At 47.7% G+C, this 14,559-nt stretch overlaps 1 protein-coding gene across 5 annotated transcripts in view; it reads right to left on the bottom strand.

Annotated features, from left to right (window-relative positions):
* SH3PXD2B (SH3 and PX domains 2B) overlaps nt 1-14,559 on the bottom strand; it is a 118,511-nt gene that overhangs the window by 43,057 nt on the left and 60,895 nt on the right. For all 5 annotated transcript variants that reach the window (XM_067732850.1, XM_067732851.1, XM_067732849.1 and 2 more), the window contains 2 exons: nt 10,294-10,385; nt 2,016-2,041 (listed from right to left, as the gene is read on the bottom strand). In XM_067732850.1, the coding sequence (XP_067588951.1) occupies nt 2,016-2,041; nt 10,294-10,385 (118 nt within the window). The remainder of the gene's footprint in view (nt 1-2,015; nt 2,042-10,293; nt 10,386-14,559) is intronic.

Genomic DNA, 14,559 nt, shown 5'->3' with positions numbered 1-14,559 from the left:
CCCGCATTCCATGCAGCGTGGCCAAAAAAAACAAAAAACAAAAAAACCCCAAACAAACATAAAATATTCGCCAAAGGTAAAGTGCCTCATCTACCACGGAATTTTTAAAATGATGAGTAATGGTAAGATAGGCCTTTCTTCCTAGAAATTCACTATACTGCCAGTCTTGCTGAAAGAGCCAGTAAACAAGAGAATATTCCAATAAGTAAACGGTAGAAAAATCAGGAAGAAAAGGTGCTCCTTAAATAATCACATGATCTGTGAAATTTTGGTGGGAAGATTTTTTTTCCTGCAGAATGAGCAGGATTTGAGAGCACGTTAGCCAAAGCCTGCAGGAACCAGCCAGGCAGTCAGCCACAACAGGGAAATTCTGGAGCGAGATAAGCCTTCGTCAACTCAGAATTCTCACACAGAAATTTCAGGGCTTGGGCTGTCAACCTTAAATCCTTTTTCAATTTAATCAAGGAGCCTTGTTCTAACATAAAAGAAGTGTTCAAAGGTCAGATAAAAAAATAAGGCAAGTCCCAGCATGGGTTCTCAGTCTGAATGAAGAAAGATGCTATTTTCCACCCAGTCGAACTATAAATAAATCCATCCCCCATCATTGCAGGTGAACGATGTAACAGTGGTCACCACAAATTAGAGCTTCTTCTCTCTTTTCCAGACCAGTCCCCTCATCAAGCCCGTCCTGACTGAATGCTTTTGTTTTCACAAACCAGAGCTGTCTGTTTCCTCTCTCCCTCCCACCCGTCCCCTCCGGGAAAGTCTCTGCACACTCAAAGCCAGAAACTCTGTGACCAGACGAAGACTGTCTGCTTCTCTTCTCCTCTCTGCTCTTTTCTAAGAAACATATCATTATCCCCAGGGCTCAAGGGCTATTTGTAGCTTTAGCAGGATGCCACGGGTCCGGCCAGTACCTATTAAGCTAGAAAGCAGAGCTGTAAACAGACTGGTTGGGAAAAGACCGGAGTTCACTCCAGATGCCATACCTTGAGGCGAAGAAATCCAATTCCTCTCCACTCTTCCTTGCAGGAATGGCCTTGGGGCCCATAAAGCTGACCACAGGCCTTGTACCCAGGGAGCAGTAAAGGGACCAGAGTTGTTGAATTTGGAATTGTTGCTGATGCTGGACAAGAACACCTGGGTGTTCTGAATTAATAGCAGTAGCATAAAAACAGCACAAACACGTGTCTCTTACAACATGCCAGGCACTGTTCTAAGTGCTTTATACATATTATTATGAATCCTATAATACTCCTGCAAGGTAGATTACTATCCTTATGCCCATTTTACAGATGATGAAACTGAGGCCCACGAGAGAAGGCATCCTTTCCCACTTTTGGAATCTCTGCTTGGCCTCCTCTCCACCCATCCTTATCAACCTCCTCAAACTTCCTGGAGTTCTAGATAAAGAATTTAGAATTCCAGAAAGCTCTGAAGACCACATTGGCTCCAGATGTGGTATGGGCTAGGGCCTTTGCAGATGTGCAGGATGTTCTTGGGTTGCAGGAGGACAAAGCTGGGCGATTGTGAATCTAAGCTTATCAACCCCAGGCCTGTGGGAACTCAAATCTTTCCTCTGTGCATATTCAAATTCTCACCTTCTCTTTTTTGACATAAGGGTCCTGCTGTCCAGGGAATGGAAAGGGTGTTAGGAAGGAAGAGAATTGACTGTGGGGAGAGTGAAGTGAGTATGGGAGCTGCCTGCAAGAGCAGTTGTCACCGCCCAGATCAGTGGCTGATGGAAGGAAGCACAGAGCCAGGCCTGGTGCCGAGGCTGGCAAATGGATCAGGCCCAAATCGACTGTATGCTTGCACCTCCCAGCCTGCACGCCGTCCCCTCAGCCCCGAATGTCTTTCAGAATCCATCCGTCCATCCATCCATCCATCCATCCATCCATCCATCCATCCATCCACATCACTGTATCCCCCATGTAGTGCCCAGGGCCTGGACATCGCTCAGTAGGGGTATGCTAAACATCAAATGAGTAGGAGAAAATGGAAAATATTCTTACCAGATTTCTTTTTCCCAACATGTTCCCTGTACAGGAAAGAAAAGGGGTGGGAAAGAGTAATGAGTCAATATCTTTCCTGTATTGCTATGAGTTATTCCGTTAGAAAACTGAGATTTTCCATCCCACAACACCTCCAGTGAATGAGTGTAAAATCCAAGCCAGTCCCAGGGACCTAGACTCTTTAAAATAAAAAAAGAGAATTCCTTTTAATGTTCTCCCTTTGCCTGGTAAGTGCTCTGGTGCCCTGGGGACCAGCATCTCCACTCTATTTGTAGAGTAGGGGGCTCTGGGGAGGAGCTGATAGGCAGCGGGTAGAGGTGGGTATGCAGTCTGAAAACAGGAGTTAGGACCTCACACTGCACTGAGCCTGACGCCCACCTCATCAGGCACCGGTGGAGGCCTTGCTGCACTTACGAGCAGTGCCCTGAGCTGTACAATTGGAGCAGGAAGCGCTCGGTGGTGAGTGGAATACACTAAAACCGGGGAGACATCTGGCTAGCAGTGAACCCTGCACATCTCCCTCACGGTGACACAGAGGACACTATTATGGGCTAGAATCCATACAGAATGAGTAATCGCTCCCATACACTTGTCAACCACGTCAGAGTTTATACACACAACTGCATTATGAACAAAATGTTACAAATCAGGTATTACAACATACTTTTAAGTAAATTAGCCCGTTAGTAAAAAGCTTTCCGAGGTTATAAAAAGTAAAGGGAGGTGATAGGGAGGTGATAGGATGGTTGGGTTGAGATAGATATTGTGGCAGCAGTAACATTAGCTAATACTACAAAATTCCTAATAAATGTTATTACCCTGTGCTAGGACCCTGCTAGGCACTTTTAGTTCACTCATTTAATACTCACAATAACCACAGGAAATAAGTACTCTCTTGGTGCCCATTTTACAGATGAGGAAAATGAGGCACAGAGAAGTTAAGTAACGTGCCGGAGGTCACACAGCTTGCAAGAAGCACAGCCAGGGTCTGAACCCAGGCCTATCTCCATTTTAAAAAATTGAAATATAATTCACATACCATAAACTTCATCCTTTTAAAGTGTAGAATTAACTGTTTTTTAGTATATTCACAAAGTTGTGCAACCACTGCCATCAGCAAATTCCAGAAAATTTTCATCACTCTCAAAAGAAACCCTGTACTCCTTAGCAGTTCCTCTCCATTTCCATTCCTTCCAGCCCTGGACAACTATTAATATGCTTGCTATCTCTAAGGATTTGTCTATTCTGGACATTTAATATGAATGGAGCCATATAATAGGTGGCTTCTTGTGACTGGTTTCTTTCATGTGACATGTTTTCAAGGGTCGTCCATGTTGTAGCACATATCAGTGTTCATTCCATTTTATGGCTGAATAATATCCCACTGTGTGGATAAACCACGCTTTATCTGTTTATCAACCAACGGGCATTTGGGTTGTTTCTACTTTTTGGCTATTATGAATGATGCTTTTATGAACTTTGTACACAGTTTTTGTATGGACATATGTTTTTATTTCTCCTGATTACAGATGTAGGAATGGAATTGTTAGGTAATATGGTAACTCTAGGCTTAACTTTTTTTTTTAAGATTTTTTTTTTTTGATGTGGACCATTTTAAAAGTCTTTATTGAATTTGTTACAATATTGCTTCTGCTTTAATGTTTTGGCTTCTTGGCCCCGAGGCACGTGGGATCTTAGCTCCCCGACCAGGGATCGAACCTGCATCCCCTGCCTTGGAAGGTCAAGTCCTAACCACGGGACTGCCAGGGGAGTCCCTAGGCTTAACTTCTTGAGGAATTGCCAGGCTGTCTTCCACAGTGGCTGCACCATTGTAGACTCCCACCAGCAACATAGGAAGGTTCCAGTTCCCGCACATCCTCAACACTTGTTGCTATCTGTCTTTTTGATTCTACCTGTGCTAGTGGGTATGAAGTGGTATCTCACTGTGGTTGGAACTTGCATTTCCTGATGGCTAAGGGTGCTACACTGAGCATCTTTTCACATGCTTCTTGGCCATTTTTGTATTTTCTCTGAAGAAATGTCTATTCAGTGTCTGATTTTAGAGTCTGGGTTTTTAACCACCATGTAATAATGCTTTCAGTGTAACCTCGAAAGTGGGGGAGCAGGGAGCTAAGCCAAGCCCTGGAGCTTGGGGCTGCCCTCCTGTGTGTCTGGAAGGAGGGGCTGGGCTGGGCCAGTCAGTAGTGATGTCCTCTGGCCAGCCATTACCCAGTGACACTCAGTGTCACTCTCCTGTGCAGGGGAGGGGGAGGGTGACAGTGGAATATCCCAGCTCACACTTCCTGCCACTCATTGTGGACAGCGTCCCGGTCAGAATGCTACCTGGACTGGCCCGCAGAACCCTCACATCAACCCTTAAGGGTCACTCCATTTCGTACGTGGAGACACTGAGGGTCAGAGAGGTGAGGCATCTCTCCCAGGGGAACCCGGGAAGCCTGGCTGGAGCCTGCTCTCCTGACCACACCCTGGACTGTCCTGTGGGGCAAGTTGCCTCTTAGCTGCTGGCTCCAGGACACACCAGCAAAGGTCTCTTAAGTCTACTTCCACGTAAAGCCCTCTTCCCTCGTTGCCATCCAGGCTGCGGCCTGAGCCATGGTCTGGGATACCTGAAATCCCAGCTCCCACACTACCGCGTACCCCTGCTAGCTGTCTCGCTGTCCTAGCTGGAGCACGGGGCTGAGGGGCAGCAGGGGGCTCTCGGTTTCAAGCAGCAGCTTGTGTGAGCTCAAGCAGGCACATTATTTTCTGTGCGACATGCTTAGGGTGATCTCAGGTTTACCCAGGAATGGTAGCGAAAATGGTGCTCCTCTAAGAGCACCATTCATTTCTTTCCTTAGAAACTGCTAGGAAAGACTCCCAGTCTCCATCACAAGCCCTAACTCAGGTCTGAGCATCAGAATCCTGACCAAGGGACCAACCTCACTGAGCACCTGCCCTCACCATTCATTACTGCCTAAACCACCGAGACCCAGCTGAAGCTGCCTGCTGTGGCCCCAAAGCCACCCTTGGGATTCTCAGCACCCTCCTTCTCTCCCTCCCTCCCTCCCTCCTTCCCTCCTTCCTCCCTCCCTCCCCTCCCCCCTTCCTCCCTCCCTCCCTCCCTCCCTCCCTCCCTCCCTCTCTTCCTCCCTCTCTCCTTCCTCCCCTCCTCCCTCCCTCCCCCCTTCCTTCCTTCCCTCCCTCCCTTTTCCTTCAAAGTCCGGCTTAAGGTCAGGAAGGCATCACTAGGTAAGCACCTGCCATGTGCCTGACACTATCACTACCCTTTATGAGCAGGATATTGCCTAACCAAGATGAGAGCAAGGTTAGCCATGCCCACTTTACTGATGAGGAAAGAGAAGCTCAGAGAAGTCAAGTCACTTGTCCAAGGTCACACAGAGGGGAACACACAAAGAGATTGAAAACTTCCCTTTCCTTCCAGGAAGCCTCTTGGAACTAAATACATCTATTTCAGCAGGATGCTGGTTAGCTTATCTCAGCTGTTACTTTGTGCTTTCTTGGGGTATACAGCCTAGGCTGTGTTTTGTATTTTTAGTGGATATTCTATTTGTGCATGTGTTTGTGTGCGCACAGGCCACACGTATCCACATGCTCACATGGCCTTTCCCATCAGTATAGAAGCCCCTCTGAGGGCAGGTGCTGTTTTTCTCTTGTATTATTCCTGAAGGAAGAAAGGGAAGTGATCATTAAACACTACAGATTGTGGTCTTTTTTGTTTTTAAATAAATGGAGCAATAAGATTTCTTCTAGCCGGTCAAAAGGTTCTAACCAGAGGAAAAAACTTTAGATTCTCACCACATGCCAAATGTTGAAATGAATTCTAATCGATTTAATGAGTATATATTAAAAGAAAACACAAAGCATAAATCAACTAGAAAAAAATTAAGGGAACTATCTTGTGTCTGAATGGTGACTGTCCTTCTTAGACTGAAAGCAAATGAAAGAAATCACAACTAAAAAATTGGTTACTGGATTTGACTTCACAAAAATATAAAACTTATGTACATCATAAAATCCAGGAACAAGATATAAATGCACAATAAAAGGGACAAATATTTACCACAAATATGGAAAAGGCTAACTCCTTACTATATAAACAGCCTGTACATATCAATAATAAAAATAGCTCAGGGCTTCCCTGGTGGCGCAGTGGTTGAGAGTCCGCCTGCCGATGCAGGGGACGCGGGTTCATGCCCCGGTCCGGGAGGATCCCACATGCCGCAGAGCGGCTGGGCCCGTGAGCCATGGCCGCTGAGCCTGCGCGTCTGGAGCCTGTGCTCCGCAACAGGAGAGGCCACAAGAGTGAGGGGCCCACATACCAAAAAAAAAAAAAAAAAAAAAAAGCTCAAAATATGTCCACTGGCCCCTAAGGCCCCAAAGGCAGGAACTAGGCTTGTTTTTCTGGACTTTCAGTGTGGGTGGCAGTTGTGGGAAATGTTTGGGGAGTTAACACACTTGAATGGTTGACCCTGTCTTTGCTGGTTTTCGCCCAGAGATGTGGGGGAAGGGAGAGCCATCTGGAAGGCCTGAGATGAAAGATTCTGGTCCTCCCATATGAGAAGAAGCATCTCCACATGGTACCCACTTCTTCCAGTGATGTACAACAATCAAATGGACCAATTAGCTTCTCTCTTACCATCTCATAAAAGATCGCAGAACCCAACCATCTTGGCCCTGGCAGCCAAGGAGATGTGAAAACTGTGTACCTACTATGTGCCAGGCACTGTGCTCAGCACTTCACACACATAGATGCAAGCCTCACAGTGATTGTGGGTCCCACATCCATGGATTCAACCAACCTCGGATTGAAAATGTTCAGGAAAAAAATTCCAGAAAGTTCCAAAAAACACAACTTAAATTTGCTGTGTGCCTGGCAATTATAGAGCATTTATACTGTATCAGGTATTATCAGTAATGTAGAGATGATTTTAAGTATATGGCATGATGTGCGTAGGTTATATGCAAACACTATGCCATTTTATATAAGGGACTTGAGCATCTGTGGATTTTGGTACCCATGGGGGGTCCTGGAACCATCCCCCCTGCTGGTAATGAGGGATGACTGTATTACTATTCCCATTGAAGAAGTGAGGAAATAAATTTACCTTAAAAGTATAAGAACAAAACTCTAACTCCAGGAAACTGGGGAACAGGTCTATCTTTTGAATTATCAAGCATAATACCCAGGGGGGCTCACCACGATTTCAGCCCCCAAACTCCAGAAAACTAGCTGCTGAGCATGTCCTAATTTTCCCACCATTATTTCATTTCAGTCTCCCAATAACCCCATAATGTGGGTGGGGCAGGTGACGTGGTCTCATTTCACAGATGAGGTAAGCGAGGCAGAAGGGGAGGGGAAGGGATTGCTCTGCCCGGATGGAAGAGCTGGCTGTCTGGCCAGCAGACCGGAAGCTCCCTGGGGGCACAGACTGCATCTGCCATGTCATCTCTTTGTCCCCCCGTGCCCAGCCCGTGGGCTTGGCATTCAGCAGGTCCTCGATACCTATTTCCTGAATGGATAAACAACGCTGGTGCTCCGGACCGGGAACAGTGCCAGGTCTAGAATTCCCAGTCCTATGTTCCTTCTGCAAGCCCAAGCCAGCCAACAAGTGGGGAACGTGGGGCTGTGGGCACCAGAGAGCATGACGAAGCCCCCAAACAGCCTCCCTGACATGCCGGCTCCTCTAGAGGGCTGGCTCCCACCCTATGTTCCCCAGTGTCCTTCCTTCCTGCACGGAGGTGCCTGGACTCTTCTCAAGCACAGCGGGCTGCCCCTGGCCTGGCTCTCTCCCATCTCTGTCAAAAAGTTGGGCTGATGCCTGCTCGGAGCTGGGGACCCACTCACCACCCTCGCCAGGCAGGAGGCCAAAGACATCTGAGCATTAACATTCAGAAGGGGCGCCTGGGCGGCGATTCTTAACCTCAAGTCCCTGAATGGGGTTTGGCACAATTGAGGACCTCCTGAAACAGGGGGCATTTTTCTCGGGAGAAGGAAGAAAGCTTTTATTGGATTCTCCAAATGGTCCACGATCCTCCCCGAAGTTAAGATCTCTGGGAGGCTGAGACGAGGTGGAAGAAAATCTAGATGTCACCACGAGACAGGAGACAGGCGCAGGGGTGGGGAACAGGCTGCCCAGAACCACTCGGCTTAAAAGTGGCCAAGCAACCTTCCTTGTGAAGGTCCGTCAACTGGACGTCTTGAACAGCTCTGGGAGTAAACACACCTACAGCTGGGTATCCAGAGAGGGAAAAATACCATGGGCCACCGCTTTTCGAGCACTTGGCAGGTTCCTGGAATTTTTACTTGCGGCAGCCATTCCATCATCAATGTAATCGTAAGGCTCACTGCTATTTCCGTTTCACGAGGGGTGAAATCGAGGCCCGAGGCTACACAGCCCATGAGTGGTAGAGGCGAGATGTGAACCTGGATGTACCCAAATGCAAACCCAGACTCACCCAGACTCTGTCTCTTAAGCCCAGCTGTCCCTTCTGTGGGAGGCACACACACAGAGCTTACGTGAAGACTCAGGCAGACCTGGGGAAGATCCACCTCGCCTCTTCCAACCCGTGTGACCCTGGGCAAGTCTCTTTCCTTATTCTGAACCTCAACTTCCTCATCTGTAAAATGGGAACGACAGCTCCTACCTGGCAGTTTTGTGATAGAATGAAGTAGAAACTGAATATGTTAAGCTCCATATTCTTTGATTCACTTCACCTAGAAATTAGAATCAAAGCCAGGGGCTACCAGCCTGAGTTAGCAGTTTAACCCTGACTTCCTGGGAGCACTGTAGACAAAGGTCCCTTGAGAATATATCACCATGTCTTGTTATGTCCATAAAAGCTGGGGACTGTTTGTTTACCAGGCACAAATGCTAAAGACACCAAGAACAGAAATATTAGCCAGGATGGGCTGCAGGCCCATTAGCAGATTTACACTTATTCTGTATCTTTTCAAAAAAAATTCATGTGTTGGCAAGACGTTCCCTTGCAATGTTTTGATTCAAAAGATTTACTGTGGTCCCTTACGGAATGTCATTCCCATGCTTCTGTGTGCTGGCTCTGAGAAGCTGCATTCACTGACTCCGTGCTTGTCACAGGAAATGGTATTTATTGCAATATGTTGACTGTAGAAAGTTTCATCTGTGTGGTAGTTAAACCATTAGTCCTGAGCGATCAGCTCACCCTCTGTGATCTCCGAACTTGATTCTGCATGTAGCCGCGTGTATATATATAAATGGCCTGATTTCACGTGTTAAAGCTCTTTGCTGCTTTCCTTACAGGTCTATTTAAAAAGTAAGCTTTGTGAGTTCACCAGATTCCCTTCTAGAAAGCAACATGAGTTTTTCTAGCTCAACCTACATAAAGTGTGTAGCACGTGAACGCTGAACCGACGTAAGCCTGGGTCATTACTGCTGTCCTGGGCAGTGAGTTACACCCAGAACTCAGAGGACCAGTTCCCACTTCTCCCGTCACAGCGCCTGGCTGGTACTTCTCGGCCCTTCCTGACGGGGCCCCAGCGGACCCCTAACCCTGCCAGCTCTTGCTCCTGTGACTCAGGACAGCCCAGCACCTGTGGTCTGTGTCCTCCTCCCCCACTGCGATTTCTCCATTAGACAGATCCTTTCTTTCTGCAGACGCGTATGAAGCCTTTCCCCGAAAAGGGCTTTTAAAAAAGCATCATGCATCAGTCAGTGTTTCACGCTGGCACAGCTGTTGGTGCCGTCAGCTCTTGGCGTGTAAAGGCCAGCAGGCGGCTGGTATTGAGATTCTGTGCGATGCGCACTGGGGGGCTGGGGAGATGCACTGCCTGGCATCTGGGAGCGCAGCCTGTCCGCTGCGGGGAGAAGTGAGATCAAACCCTGGCCCCGTCATTCACTAGCGATGGGACCTGGAGCAGGTCTCAGTCAGTCACTCACTCACATCCCTGATGGTCCTGGGCACACCTACCTCTGAGGACAGGGCACACAGTCTCTGCCTCGAGGGCTCACCGTCTCCCCTGTTCAGGTATGGTGGGTAAACGCAGGGCATTAGGGAATTCAGTAGTGCACTCAGCCAGCTTCCTTCACCTGTAAAACTCAGCTATGGCTACCTGCAGTCACTACGAAGGCTACATGAAGTGAGGCCCGGCAGGGCCTTCACTGATGTAATCTAGGTTAATTTTTACTTAGCTTTCCTCCCATTCCTCCTGGGGCTGGCCGGCCCAGCAGGAAGGAGGGCTGTGAGGGTATGCTCTAAGGAGATCCACAAACCAACTTACTCTTTGGGGGGATTCAGGTCCTCAGGTCTTGTTTCAAAGAACTGCAGCACCTCATCACACTGAGAAATGTAGGGGGGCAGCTGGATCAGGGCCTGGAGAAGAGACACACAGGTGAGCCCAAAGGAAGGGAAGGGGTGTCAGGAATGCCATTAAGTCAGGAGTCCTCAGACTTGGGCAGGCATCAGGATCACCTGGGGGGCTGGGCCTTACTCCCACAGTTTCAGATTCAGTAGGTCTGGCGTGGGGCCTGAGAATGTGCATTTCTAGCAAGTTCCCTGGTGATGTTGCCACTGCTGGTTTGGGGACCACACACACACACACACAGTATATATACACACATATATATTACAGGCATATTTGGACAAATAATATGTACATATTTAGACAAAGCAATAAATTGTGAACAAGGTCCTACTGTACAGCACAGGGAACTATATTCAATATCTTGTAATAAACCATAATAGAAAAGAATATGAAAAAGAATATATAGATGTATAACTGAATCACTTTGCTGTACACCAGAAACTAATATAACATTGTAAATCAACTACACTTCAATAAAAATAAAAATTGTGAACTTCATGCCATGTCATTATTCTTCTACACCACCATCTCTACTGGATACTGGTGTCTATTAGATAGATAGCTCATGTTTTATTCAACTAGCTGCTTACCGGTGAACATTTAGGTTATTTCCAACATGTCTGCATGTCCCAACTCATGGATCTGAAGTGTGAAAGTGAAGGGACTATTTTATGATTTGGGTAGAAGTTGGAAGTTCCCAGATTAACAAAAGGTTGAAACACCCGGGACGTCCCAATGCCCAAGTCCATGTTAATCTGCCCCCTCGGCTCATCAGTTACAGAAGCCTCATCTGTCCTTGGCCAATGGGCTGGAGGAGGTGGTGAGGGGCACGAAGTGGGCCCAGGCATTTATTATGCTGGTTTCTCTACTAACAGGTATTCATTCAGTGATTCAGTAGACATTTTCTTTATGCCCAGCACTGCACCGATTTCTGTGGACACAGGACAGAATTATAGGGTACATCCCATTATGAAAGGATTTGAAACAAAGACATGGCTCAAAATGAATAAAGAGCTTAGTTTAACAAATGTTTACGTAAGCCCCCCTCTGGCACAGGTTCTGAGGATGCAAATCTGAGCGTAGTAGGGTTGTTTCGTGCACACACTCTATTATAAACTTCTGTGCAGGGAGAGGGCTAGTGCAGAGGCATGAATTTAAACAACACAGGCGTGCTGTGGAGTGAGGCGGGACCCTGCTCTCTCTGCAGATAGGGCTCAGTTCCCTGGTGCCTCTCATATGCCTTCTTGCCATGCTGAGTGTTGAGTCTGGAGTGGAAGAGACATGTCTTGTATCTTCTGTAGAAGAAGCCTCTAAAAGCTATCCCCTCACAAAGTGATTTTCCAACCCTAGCATTGGGTTATGAGGGACTAATGGAAAGATAGATGGGGGTCTCCAATGTGGTACCTTCTACAACGCTTTCAGAGGTATTTTGACCTGGATGACCTATTTTTCCAAGTTTTAATTTTTAAATTAAATTTTACCACAAATTTTATTGTGGTAAAATACACATAGATCATTACTGTCTTCACCTTTTCAAAAAAATATTTATTTATTTATTTTTGGCTGTGTTGGGTCTTCATTGCTGCGCACGGGCTTTCTCTAGTTGCGGTGAGTAGGGGCTACTCTTTGTTGCGGTGCACAGGCTTCCCGCTGTGGTGGCTTCTCTTGTTGTGAAACATGGGCTCTAGGTACATGGGCTTCAGTAGTTGTGGTTCACGGGCTCTAGAGTGTAGGCTCAGTAGTTGTGGCGCACGGGCTTAGTTGCTCCGCGGCATGTGGGATCTTCCCGGACCAGGGCTCGAACCCATGTTCCCTGCATTGGCAGGCGGATTCTTAACCACTGCGCCACCAGGGAAGCCGCAGGTCTTCACCATTTTTAACTGTACAATTCAGTGGCATTAAGTATGTTCACACTGTTGTGGAACCATCACCACTACCCATCCATCCAAGAACTCTTTTCACCTTGTGAGACTGAAACCCTACACCCATCAAACAACAACTTTGCACTCCCCCTCCCCAGCCCCTGGCAACCACCATTCCACTTTCTGTGTGTATGAATTTGCCTACTCCAGGTACCTCATATAAGTGTAATCATACAGTATTTACCCTCTAAGTGACTGGTTGATTCACTTAGCATTATGTCCTCAAGGTTCATCCACATTGTATCATGTGTCAGAATGTCTTTCCTTTTCAAGGCTGAATAGCATTCCATCCCATGTCTACAACACATTTTGATTATTCATTCACCCCTTGGTAGTCACTTGGGTTGCTGACCTGACATGACCTTTGAGTCAGGCTCTGACTTTAAGCCACTTCCCCTCTCCTGATGTATGACCTGGCCCAAAATTAAGGTGGGGAAATCTGTAAGGTAAGTGGACATGTTTTAGTAGGGTGCCTTCCCTGGTCACTGTCTACTTTCTATGCTGCATAAAGATAGGATGAAGGATGCTGACCTAAGGGCCTGGTATTTGTGGCTCACTGATTTTTCTTTTATTAGCCTTGAAGTATCTCCTGCTCTGTAGCAAACCCCCAGGGACCAGACTTTTCCAGGCCAGAGGCAGGGAGCCCAAGAGGGAGAGAGTGGATACATCCCACTTCCCATTTCTGACCCCCTTCTCTTTCTGGTTTGGAGCAGCGAGTATTCATTTTCCTGCTGTCTTGGGGCTCCCTGTGGGTCGCTCTTTCCTCTGAAATCCTGCAGCTCTTGCAGTTGGAACCACATAATGAAGGGGCTGATTATATGCTGGACCGTGGTGTGTCCTGGCTGCTTCGTGGGCAGAAATCTTGCGGCTCCCCCAGACTGCAAACACGACATTCCCTTATGTTGGCTCAGCACTTGATGGCTCCCAAAATGTGTTCGTCTGCATCATGTCATGTCACCCTGAAAGGGCTGGCCCACTTTACAGATGGTGAAACAGAGGTTCTGGGGAAGTGACTAGGACTTGAGCCCCCCAGCGACTCCAGCTCCTCTACCCCAAATCCAGAGGATTTCCTCCTGCACCTTCCCACATGCCTTGACAGTGCTGGGAGGACCCTGACGCCTGGTTGAAAGTATCTGCTGGATAAATGATGTGAGGAAGAGGCTTGGCCGTGGCCACGTGGCCCTGGGTAAGCCCTGAGGTGGCCATGGTTTCTGCCTACAGGGGGCCTCTCTGCTGAAATGGGCAGAGACCCCGAATGGACCAGTGCGGAAGGGACAACGAGGCCCATGGAAACCTCCCGACAGTGCCAAGTTCTCTTTAGGTTTTGAGCAAATCCTAGGAGGTAAAAGCCAAACCAAACCCCCAAAGCATAATACAAAGCCAAGCTACTCAAAAAAGGCAGCACCGAATGCTTTGATATTTGCCCCTTTCATTTTGGAACGACAGGCTAACAGCAAAAACATGACCTGGGGCACAGCAATAGTTCTGCTTCTGAAATACCCCAGAATTGTCTCGTGTTTGGCCAGTATGACAAAGAACCGCAGTTCCAAGAAAACTCTGGTTCTGTTCCGCATGGAATCCTGGCCCTTTGGACAGTTGTGGCTGCTCGATGCAGAGGTAAGAGGAGAGGTGAGGAGGGCAAGTCCTGCTTGCCTGTGTAATAATGAAGGGTCAGACAGATCCAGCTCCTGGTTCTGGCTCTAGCCATGTCCTATCACCTCTGAGCCTCAGTCTGCTCATCTGTAAAATGGAAATAACTAACACCCATCCTGGAGGGTTGTGCTACAGAACAAGTGAGCAAGTGGCTGTAAGGTTTCCATCATATACTAGCTGCTTGATTAAACATCCAGTTAACCCCCTGGCTCTCTGAACTGTACCAAGTACAATAGGGTGCTGTGGGACTTCCCTGGTGGCACAGTGGTTAAGAATCCGCCTGCCAATGCAGGGGACACAGGTTCGAGCCCTGGTCTGGGAAGATCCCAAATGCCACGGAGCAGCTAAACCCGTGTGCCACAACTACTGAGCCTGCGCTCTAGAGCCCGCGAGCCACAACTGCTGAGCCCGCGCGCCTAGAGCCTGTGCTCCGCAACAAGAGAAGCCACCGCAGTGAGAAGCCCGCGCACTGCAACAAAGTGGCCCCCGCTCACCGCAACTAGAGAAAGCCCGCGCGCAACAACGAAGACTCAGCACAGCCAAAAATAAATAAATATATAAATATATATATATATTTATTTTAAAAATAGTGTGCTGCTTCCAGGGA

Source organism: Pseudorca crassidens, chromosome 3, assembly GCF_039906515.1.
Source record: "Pseudorca crassidens isolate mPseCra1 chromosome 3, mPseCra1.hap1, whole genome shotgun sequence".
NCBI lineage: Eukaryota > Metazoa > Chordata > Mammalia > Artiodactyla > Delphinidae > Pseudorca > Pseudorca crassidens.
This window is presented reverse-complemented; position numbering and strand designations above follow the sequence as displayed.